This window comes from Cebus imitator, unplaced genomic scaffold (genome assembly GCF_001604975.1).
Source record: "Cebus imitator isolate Cc_AM_T3 unplaced genomic scaffold, Cebus_imitator-1.0 Scaffold110, whole genome shotgun sequence".
Lineage (NCBI taxonomy): Eukaryota > Metazoa > Chordata > Mammalia > Primates > Cebidae > Cebus > Cebus imitator.
Window position 1 is genome coordinate 526970 of NW_016107425.1, and position 11473 is coordinate 538442.

The following is an 11473-nucleotide window of genomic DNA, read 5'->3' on the forward strand; positions in this document are numbered from 1 at the left end:
ATCTTGTAGCAGGAAGATAAAGTGGAGTGACTCAAGTACTGGTCAGGTACTCTTATTCTTCCATAAACAAAATGATATGGATATATTTGGCAGGGGGAGGGATATATTTCACATTTTGGTGATTATTTTAAAAAGTGAAAACCACTCTATATTTAAAAGTAATTTCAAAATAGCAGATTAGTCTCCTTTGCAAAATAGCAGGAAAATCCTTTGACAAGGAAATTAAGTTTATTTTGAAATTTCCAAGGGATTGAACTTACTTATAGATGGCAGCAAAGAGCAGAGAAAAACTTGCAAGTTTTCTAAAGAAAAACTACGGTGAGATTTTCTAAAAGGATAATATATTCAAAAAGTTATGTGTAATATATATCATATGTATAAGTTTATATATTATATATATTCATATATTATACATATTTTGTGTGTGTGTGTGTGTGTATTTATTTATTTTATTTATTTATTTATTTATTTTTTAGACAAGGTCTCCCTGTGTCACTCAGGCTAGAGTGCAGTGGTGTGATCATGGCTCACTGCAGCCCCAAACTCCCAGCCTCAAGCCATCCTCCTGCCTCAGCCCCCAAGTAGCTGGGACTACAGTCACATGTCACCATGGCTGGCTAATTTTTTTTTTTTTGCAGAGACAGGATTTTGCCATGTTACCCAGGCTGGTCTTGAACTCCTGGCCTTAAGTGATCCTTCCACTTTGGGATCTCGAAGTACTGGGATGACAGGAATGAGCCACTGTGCCTGGTACCTTAACAAGTTATATTTTTTAAAAACAGGAAGAATAAAGGAGAAGAAAGGAAAGGGGAGGAAAAAACCCTTTTGGTAATGATGGAGTTCAGGATATACTACCCCAAAATATGGCACCTTGGCATTTGAGAAAAGAACAGAGATAGGAAAGTCACTCTTACCTTCTCTTGCCCTTCTCCCCTGAAGCAGGTCATACGATCTAGGAAGGACTTTTTGACCTTCCTCTGAAGCAGGTCATAAGACCCATATGTGACCCATTCTTTTTCGCCTATACCCAGAGAAAAGGAAATATCTCTGAAGACTTAGGGACACAGAGAAGAATCTGAATAAACAGGCCTTGCTAAATTCCCTCAGTTTATTACCATTACAGTAATAAACTCTTTTTTCAATTCTATTTCTCCACAGTTATTCACTTCTTCATCAAAGTTGTCATAAAAATACACAAATCTAACTGTTCAGGTTTTCATTTCCTCATGAAGCCTTCAGCGTCACTTAAAACTTATGTTAAATGAAGTTGTATGCATTTCTCTTGTTAATCTGTCTTTCGTTATAGGGGCCTCAGCTGTGAACTTGGATAGGTGCAGAAAATATATTTTTCCTGGCTGGACGTGGTGGCTTACGCCTGTAATCCCAGCATTTTGGGAGGCTAAGGCAGGTGAATCACTTCAGGTCAAGGGTTCAAGACCAGACTGACCAACATGATGAAACCCCGTTTCTACTAAAAATACAAAATTAGTGGCTGTAGTGGTGCATGCCTATAATCCCAGCTACTTGGGAGGCTAAGGCAGGAGAATCGCTTGAACCCAGGAGGCAGAGGTTGCAGGGAGCCGAGATTGGGCCATTGCACTCCGGCCTGGGCAACAAGAGTGAAATTCCGTTTCAAAAAAAAAAAAAAGATGTTTTTCCTTCCCTACAATGTTCTTCTTTGACACTCTTTTTTCTGAAAGTTTAGAAGTTCACTAAAATGAAGTAATTTTAGGAAACAAATGTGGTTTTCATGATCGTATCAAGAAAACACACCTCCTATATACCTTGAATAAGATGAATGGCTCAACAGAATCAGTAGTGTTAGGCTGTGATCACTTCTGCTATCTACAAATTGCTTTAGATGGGACTTTGCAGAGTCAAAATGTATAGAGTGGAATTTATTTTTCTAATAGTAATACTAATATTTAAAATTACTTTCACTAGGAGAGTTGTCTACATTTCAGCCTTCTCAAAGTATTAGATATTTTGATTTTGCATGCGTAAGACACCAAATATGCACTGAATACGAATTACAAAGCAACATTAAAAGGGAAATAAATATACATTGCAGAAAATATGAAAGTCTGTAAGAGCCAAGTTAATCAGTATCGATTTTGTATCTTTTGCTATCTACTATGCTATTATTGGTGCTCAACAAATATTTACTATTAAAAAAGAAGGTGTGTCAGTGGTGCTGAGTAATTCTATGCTGACTCAAATGATGACTGAAAATGCTTCTCTTCACTCTTTCATTTTGCAGGTATTATTACTTGGCCTTCAGAGCACATCAAACACCTCTTGCTAGCAAAGAGAGCTGTGTGGCTATCTTGGAAAAGTCCAGATTAGATCACTGGGTGCTGGGAAAAACAAAGGTAGTTCTTTCTTTATTGTTCAAATTGTCGAGTATGATTTCTTTGTCTCTTGGGCATGAATGGCTCTGGAAGTCACAGTAGCTTAGCAAACAAGACCCCAACCTAACACTGATCTTTGCTGGTCTTAAGTCAAGGTGTTGGAGACCTTAGGGACTAGAGGAGGAAGGTTTGCCTCCTGTTCTGTATGTAATTTGAGAGCCATTTAGCATTTCTAGAATGAGATCTTTGAGCTCATTTTAAAATGTTCTTTTTCTCAGTGCTGCTTATTCCAGTGCCACAGGTAAATACACAAATCATGTTAATGGCAGGGATGAGTTTCTAGTAGAGTTTGGTCCATTTTTTTCATTGGGCTCGTGTTATATGCTGCATAGCCTTATTATTAGTCTTAGCGTGTATAGTTTTTCATTTGGGAGAGCATCACATTCCGATAGGATCCCAGGTTTTGTTTTGTTTTAAGACAGAGTTTTGCTCTTGTTGCCTAGGCTGGAGTGCAATGGTGTGATCTCTGCTTATTGCAACTTCTGCCTCCTGAGTTCAAGTGATTCTCCTGTCTCATCCTCCCGAGTAGCTGGGATTACAGGCATGTACCACCATGCCCAGCTAATTTTGTATTTTTAGTAGACATGGGTTTCTCCATGTTGGTCAGGCTGGTCTTGAACCCCTGACTTCAGGTGATCCACCCGCTTCCCAAAGCGCTGGGATTATACAGGCATGAGCCACTGCGCCTGGCCCTGGATCCCAGGTTCTTATGGTCCACCCTGATTGTCTGAGTGCTGATGGCAGCACTGCTCCTCCTCAGCAGAAATTAGATCAGTGTGGATCATCCATGTACCTCGCCCTCTGAACTTCTACTGTTGGCTGGGTCAGACCTCTTGGTTAGCACCTTTATCGGAGGCTATGGAGAAAGAGAGTAGGCAGAGCTCAAACTGAGAAAATGGAACTCCTGACTGACACGAAACAGGCCTGGAGAGCATCTGGAATTGCCAAAACCCTGTTGACCTCATTATCTGTCTCCATCAATGGCTCAATCTTAGAAGGGGAATTGCGTTTACCCACAAGAAGTCAGGAACGTGAGCATAAGTCACATCACTATAACTTTATTTATATAATCGTTTTAATATTTTCATTTCAAATATGCTGTTGTAGAGTGAATTTCTGTTGAGGAACCCACATGTAATGTTAAAACTAATGTCTCGTTTCAGGTTTTTCTCAAATATTACCATGTTGAGCAATTAAATTTGCTACTTCGAGACGTCATAGGCAGAGTGGTTGTGCTACAGGCATATACCAAGGGGTGGCTTGGAGCCAGGAGATACAAAAGAGTCAGAGAGAAGAGAGAGAAGGGAGCCATTGCCATCCAGTCAGGTAAATGGTCCAGTTCTCATAAATACTGCCCTGAGTATTGGCATGTCATTCAGTACCGGGGAATACTCACCTGTTGCTTTTCTAAGTGGTTTCCTTCCCCTCCCCTCCCCTCCCCTCCCCCTTCCCTTCCCTTCTTCCCTTCCATTTTTCTTTTTTTATTTCCCTTCCTTCCTCCCTCCCTCCCTCCCTTCCTTCCTTCCTTCCTTCCTTCGTTCCTTCCTTTTTTTCTTCCTTGCTTTAGCAAATGTGTATCAGTGCCTACTACACAGGTTCTGTGCTAGGTGCTGAAATCACAGCCATGAACAAGACTGTGTAGGAGTAAAAGAAACTTTCTTTCCATGTCCTAAAGTTTTGATAATTTGAGTTTATAAAACAAACTGATAAAGACAGATTAAGAGGAGAAAAGACATACAAATTTATTAACATGCAAGCCATAAAAAGTATAAAACTCAAAGAAAGGCCAGGTGGTTGAAGCTTAAATACCCTCTTCATAGGGGAGAGGGAAGTAGAGGATATAGATAATCTTAAGGGAACATTAAAGATTTTTGGGGGGAAATGAATGGGCCTAAAGAACAGACAGTAGCCTGGGACACAGTACATCTGACCCCTGGGTGGTATTTATTCCAGCCTTCCTTCCTGCTGTATGCATCAGTTTCCCCTGGTTGACGAGATATCTGGGGAAGGAATTCAAACAGTTGAATATCTTCTGGAGGATCTAACCTATTGATAGATAGGCGGAGTTCAGAGAAAGCTCTTCCCTGCATTTGCTGCTATCCAGGTGCTCTAAGTTTGAAGTCCCAAGCAGCGTATTTAGGGGTATCATTATCTGAGCCCCAACAACTGCCTTGGTCCCCAATTTGTGGTAAGCAAACAAGGCTTTACAACATGAGTGGCAAGATAGATAGTGGCAGTATAAATGGACCAATGATATAAAGCCTCAGTCACACAGACACGTGCCGCATCTCCCAGAATGACTAAGATAATATGCACTTTAGGTCCATGGCCGGGTTTTCAGTGTCAGAGTTACTAATGCCATTTCCAGAAGGTTTTTCTAGTCCAGATGGAACTTATAAACCAGGGGGACAAGTTGCTAGTCTCTTTCATGTGCCCTGCCCAGTCAGTGCGTCTTTGTTTACATACACGTGTCTTTAGTGTTACGCACAACATTCAAGTTCCTGTGCAGCAGACAAATGGTTATGAAAGCACCAGATCTTGAACGAAGTGGATGATTTCCCTTATGCTGTCATAACCCAGAATCCTAATGTGCCTTAGTCGATTTTGGACTTCATGAGCTCACCCAGCAACTTGGAGTCTTGTGATGCTCAGACAGAGACGGGAGGAACGAAGAGAGAGGTTACACTCCTCGTGGGTGGCTTAATGCCCCAGTTTTGTATCTAAAGGGCCTCACCACCTTGGCCCCGAGAGTCCCTTCCTCTTTTTTCTCTCCTTTTTCTCCACTTTCTTCATTGCCTTTTCCCTTCCCACTGCACACCTTCCTCTCCCTCAGCACACCTCTTCGCACAGAGTTCATCCACAACAAATGACAGTGTCGTGCTACTTATTATTTCTCTTGACTCCTCTCTTTCTCTTCTTCAGCTTTCATGTTTATATTTTTCTCCCAAATAACAGATTTTGAAAGGCTCAGGCTATTCTACTTCCTTTCTACCATCCCTCTCAAAAACCTTGCCCTGCCTCGTATCCCCAAGTCTTGAAGACAGGGCTTTCTCCAGGGATTAGAATGACAGGAAACCATCTCACCTGGGGCAGGGGTCCCATGTGACTTATCACTGGAACCCAGAGTGTTCTGGAAATCACTGCCTGAACAAAAGCAACCCCTTAGAAGCATCTTCAAAGCCAAGCTGCGGGAACAGAGAGGCCTCTCTTCTTACCATAGCTCATGTACCTCTGCTTATTTTGTTCAGTGAGAAAGCAGAAGGGAGGATTAGCCAATAGATTGGAGGGGAAAACAGCCTATATCAATTCTCTGGCACGTTCTTAAATTAATGTCATTCCTAGCACATGGTTTTATGTTTTTAGCCTGGAGAGGATATGATGCTCGGAGGAAATTTAAGAAAATAAGCAACAGAAGGAGTGAGTCTGCTGTTCATATTCAAGCAGGTAATTAAAACGTCATTTTCACAGCGTCCGCTTGAAAATATTCTGTGACCAAGTTCTTATGAGCGTAGAAAAGCTGAAAGGCTAATAATTCAGGAGCACTGGAATGAGTCCAGAATTCTGGGAGACAGGAGTCCCAGTGCTTGTTCCAACCCTCGTCGTGTGATATCCATGATGCTAGCAGTGAGCGTTTGCTGTCTGCCATACTTGGCTAAGGATGGTCTGACTAGATTCTCTTGTATACCTGAGATTAGTGAGGAGGAAACGAGGCATGGAGAAGTGAAGGGACTTGTCCACCCTCATGCAGCTCATCAGTAGCAGAGCCAGCGTTTGAGTACAGGCTGTTTGGATAGAGTCAGCATTGCACATCGCCAACTGAACTTTCCCTCTTGGAGTCACGTGTCCCTCATCTGTTAAGAGACCATTGGTTAAAAAGGTCCAGCAGGAGGCCGGGCAGGGTGGCTCCTGCCTGTAATCCCAGCACTTTGGGAGGCTGAGATGGGCGGATCACCTGAGGTCGGGAGTTCGAGATCAGCCTGACCAACATAGTGAAACCCTGTCTCTACTAAAAATACAAAATTAGCCAGGTGTGGTGGTACATGCCTGTAATTCCAGCTACTCGGGAGGCTGAGGCAGGAGAATCACTTGAAATCATGAGGTGGAGATTGCGGTGAGCCGAGATCATGCCATTGTACTCCAGCCTGGGCAACAAGAGCAAAACTCTGTCTCAAAAAAAAAAAAAAAAAAAAAAAAAAGGTCCAGAATGTGCCTTCCAGTTTTGAAATTCTCTATTTATATGCAAGACCTGTCTCTCAGCATCACAGAAGAGGAATCACTCAGGGGGTTTCCCAGCAAACTGAGTTTCCAAAGTCCAAGCCTGTATGTGGCTACCATGGTCCTCGGGGCCCCATGGCATGAGCACATGGGGCTCTTATGACTCATGTTGCCCTTGGCAGCCTGAGAGGTGTGAGCTCTGGTTTCTGACTCATCCGTCCCCTCTCTGGCTCTTCAGTCACTCTGCCGTTCTGCAAATGGCAGTGTCTACTGTGGGTGCCAGCCTGGGCTCCCTCCCTCATGTGAGACTGCGTATTCCTAATCGAGGCTCTGGAAGAAACAGACCCCTGAGCTCCAGGAGCCACAAGAAATTGGAGACAGAATGAGAGAAATAGCCAGGCTAGTAGATAGACTCGGCAGCAGGGAGAGGGCTAGGGTTTCACATACAGCTGAGCTTGAAGTAAACCCTTAAATAAAACAGCTGCAACCTTTTCAAAGAGGTCCCTGCCCAGAACCTGGCTCCAAGTAAACTTCTCAGAACTCTTAGACCACTATAGAAGCCTGATGTCTTCATTCAAAACTAAAATAGTTGGGAGGAAAGGGTACTATTAAAATGCAAATGTTAACTTTTAACACCATCCCCTAGGAATTCTAAGCTCTACAACTTCAAAGCCTCAGGAAGAGGGATGCGATTCTTGTTACAGCTAAGAGAGAACTCAAAGTGCATCATTTGTTCCCTACTTGCCTGCCTCCCAACACACACACACACACACACACACACACACACACACACACCACTCTCCATGTGTTTTAAAGTTTAAACTTACTTAAGCTTATTTATTGTTGCTCCACGGAGTTCCGTATGTAGGAATCATAAATCCCATTTTCCCTGAGTGAAAATCGCCTCTAGAGTGCTCCCTGTTTTGCACTGTTAAGGCCCAGTGAACACTGCTGTAAAACAGAAATGGGTCCACTTCATCATATCAGGACAGTAATGATTCTATCTTTTCAGTGGGGCACCTATGGGGCAGCTGCCATGGAAGGATACTGTCGCTCAGCAGAACTATAAAAACACATTTCTTTAAGTGTCTGCCCTTTTTTAGCCTTGAAAGAACCCCGTGGGACTTTAGAGAACACAGTTCTTTAAGAGCGCCTCCTTTTTTTTAAGCTTTGCAAGCACCTCCCATTTCTTAGCTTTGCCGCCAAAGTATTCTTGCCTGTCAAGTGATATTGGGAACTTCCATTAACTGAGTCTGCAGGGGCTTGGATGGGCATGAAGGTGGCACCAACACCACCTCTGCCCTCTTAGAAATAGCATGGCAGCCAGAGCAAAAGCAGACAGAATCTGCCCTTTGGCCAGCACCACGGACAGGAACTGATGAGCTGGTTTTGTGTTGGTGGTAAAGGTGCATGAATAGGGTAGCAATGTTTGCAATTTCATGGGCAGTTTACTTTTACTTGGGAAGATTTTCCTTATCTTTAGATTTGAAGGCATGGTTGCATTTATCTAAAAAGCAAAGCAACTCATTTGGACTTTTCTGTTTGGGGTTGTGATCTTCCCAAACATAGTCTCATTGCAAGCCTCTCTCCACCCCACTAGGACATTTCTGAGTAGAAGGAGACCCGGACACAGCGGTTCACCACTTTGGGAGCCGGCAAGAAGCGGCTCAGGGATGTTATCATAACACGACCATTTCTGGTTGTTTTCTAAGGTTATTCTCTAATTTATTATTTTCTCAACAAATCAGTTCATTTGCAATTTAGATTCTGTGGAATACATTTCTATTTCGGGTTCTGACCCACTGTATTTTCTTAAGTGGTGTTGCTAAGATATGTTATATATATTTTTAAAAGAGCAGCCCTTGAAATTTAGGAAGCATTTGGCCTACATGTTGCTACAGAGCAGCACATAGTGAAATTTGTTTTCCTTTCATCTCCTTCCCAATAAAAGCAGCCGGGCGGCTTATCCCTTTAGCTTCCTCAGAACTTCCTTTCAGAATTCCCGATCTATTAAGGCACATTCACATACCAGAAACAAGATGCCTTTTCATGCTGTCAACCTTTTTCATCTGAAATGTAAATTAATTCTTGCTGGTATGCCTTGACAGAGATCAAAGTCAGGGTATTAACCTTCCCCGGCTTTCTCCTCGTAAGGACTGGGCGGCCACCGGCCACCATTAGGAACTCTGTGTCCTTGTTATGGGGCCCTCCTCCAGGCAGCCCTCAGTCTAGGAGCCACCATTTCAAAGGCTCAGAGTCCTTTGTAAATGTCCTCATCATTACTTTAAACTGGGTGAGAAATGATCTGCCTGGCTAATTATCAGAGACAGGCCTGCTCGTTTTAATTGTGGGCCCTTCACTCTGATTCCAGGAGCGGGTTTAAGTGGTGCTGACAGCCACTGGTCTTGGTGTGATGAAGGGAGGGACAAGGCTCCAGATTGGAAACCTCTTCCCTCACTCAGTGGGTCATTTCTTGCCTGGCAGTCTTTGAGGTAGGCCACATTTGCATTTTCAAAATAAACAGATGCCTTTCAAATACATGAGCTGGTGGTCTAGAGATCTCTGTGGGCTGAAACAGTTCACCAGCCAGTGATCAAATGCTGGAAGAAAAAACAAAAGGAAAAAACTACCCTGGGTACACAAGGATACATTTCCTATGTGTATACCACTGCACAGTCAAGAAAGGGCCTTTATGAGATGCAGAGAGGAGAGGGGAGAGAGTATAGGAGCCCAAGCAAAGGTACTGTCAGTCAGTTTCTTTTCTGGAGGGGCTGAGCAAGGCAGGAAACAACTTTGAATGTCACCTTGGTAAGAAGTGGCACGTTTCATTGTTTTTAGTATTGGTTAATTCTGACAATGGGTTCTTGCCACAGGAAAACACATTCCTTTAAATGTCAAAGAATCAAAATACATACTTATTAAAATCCGAAAAAAAATGTACATATTAGTGTTCAAATAAATGGTATATCCTAAGTAAAAACTAACAGTGACATTGATTCCATTACTAATCTATTATATTTTTTAATTACCTTATGTTTCAGAAATTGAAACTAACTACATTTATTCAACCAAAAAATGCTTACATTCCTCAGTGAAAATTATCAAAACAAACAAACTGCAAGGAATTTTTTTTAAAACCTACATGTAATGTCTCATTCATTATTTTTTCTAAAGCACTGGCTTTACAGCTGCCCCTCTAATTCAGGGTCTGTTTTTTAGATGAGAGCAAGGTTTTGGGCCTCCCTCTCTCAAAGGGGAAATGTCTTTGACTAGGGGACAGTGGAGCCCGGGGGGCTAGAGATGTCTCCCAGGAGGAGTGGCCTTCCAGCACCTACCTCACTGCTTCTCCCTAGACACACAGAGGAGTCCGAAGAGCCTCTAGTTTACAGCACATTTTCATCTAATTGCCTCAGTGCTGTGGAAATTGTTATTTTCTCTTTCTCTCTGTTCTTGGATCAGCTTCCTACATACTCCCCTGCTTGGCCCTGCCAACAACACAGATGTTATCAGAAGATAACAACAGCTCTAACAGTGATGGCCCTTTCTCCTCTGATGCTCTTTGGGGAGAGTGCTTTTCCCAGCATCAGCAGGGACTCTGACGAGGCTGGCAGGGCGCCTTCCTTGAGCCTGTGAACAGGCATTTCAAGCCAGTGCAGCTGGAAACCACTGAGCACATCATGTGATACGTGCAGAGCAGAGTTGCTTTAAATGCTGCCTCCAGAAGAGAAAGCAAACATCGTATCCAGACTGCCTGACCCTACATTGTAATAGAACCAAGTTTTTAGTGTTTAAAACAGCCTGAACTTTTAAACTCTTTCAGTGCAAGGCTTTTTTCTAGCCTTCTCAAAAGGCTGTTTAAAAAGCTGTTTCCTGGCTGGGTGCAGTGGTTCACGTTTGTAATCTCAGCACTTTGGGAGGCCAAGGCGGGCAGATCACAAGGCTAGGAGTTCAAGACCAGCCTGGCCAATATAGTGAAACCCTGTCTCTACTAAAAATGTAAAAATTAGCTGGGCGTGGTGGCATGCACCTGTAGACCCAGCTACTTGGGAGGCTGAGGCAGGAGAATCACTTGAACCTGGGAGGCAGAGGTTGCAGTGAGCCAAGATCGGGCCACTGCACTCCAGCATGGGCAACAGAGTGAGATTCTGTCTCAAAAAAAAAAAGTTGTTTCTTTTAGCATTTTGTTGGTGGGTTGGCAATGTGTAGGTGGTTATAATTTCCTAGAACTAAATTTCCAGATATATCCCTCTGTGTGCAGGACAACTATAAACTCGGATCTTTCTTTCTTTCCTTCACTTACTTAACTACTGTTTGCTAAGTACCTACTTTATGATGGGGCTCCCGTGGTAAACAATGAGATTTAATTTGGGGCTTCAAATTCTCCCAACTCCAATACAGAGGGGTCTAAAATGTGCTTTCCCTCAAAGGGATGCTGTTTGAATAAATCATGTACTCTGTATTTTGCCAACACATTGGAAAGGAGTTCTGTGAAATCTAAAACAATACAGAGTAAAAATTATTATAAAACACAGCCAAGGGTATGCATTGAATTGACCCATGGTTGTTGAAGGTAAAAATGACTGCAGTAGGTATTTTTCATCCTGATAAAGCTGTCCATAAGTAGATTGTTGATCAGCCAAACAAGAGGGGGAGTGTACATAAATGCACCACTGAGAGAAAAGGCCCATTTTGAACAAACGGGAGGAAAACAAGCTTGCCCTCTGTCACTCTTTTCTGTGTCTCTATTTGTAGTTCTTAGAAAGATCCCTGGTCATTTCACACAAAAGCGTAATTCCTTAAAGTGAGAGTCTTTCTCAGAGGAAGTACAGATGTGAGAGAATACAAGA

The 11473-nt window shown here is 42.8% G+C and overlaps 1 protein-coding gene across 1 annotated transcript in view; it reads left to right on the forward strand.

Moving 5' to 3' along the window:
- The window catches only part of MYO3B (myosin IIIB), a 491163-nt gene that overhangs the window by 341754 nt on the left and 137936 nt on the right, over nucleotides 1-11473 (forward strand). The window contains exons 26-28 of the mRNA XM_037741885.1: nucleotides 2261-2372; nucleotides 3575-3737; nucleotides 5775-5855. Of these exons, the coding sequence (XP_037597813.1) occupies nucleotides 2261-2372; nucleotides 3575-3737; nucleotides 5775-5855 (356 nt within the window). The remainder of the gene's footprint in view (nucleotides 1-2260; nucleotides 2373-3574; nucleotides 3738-5774; nucleotides 5856-11473) is intronic.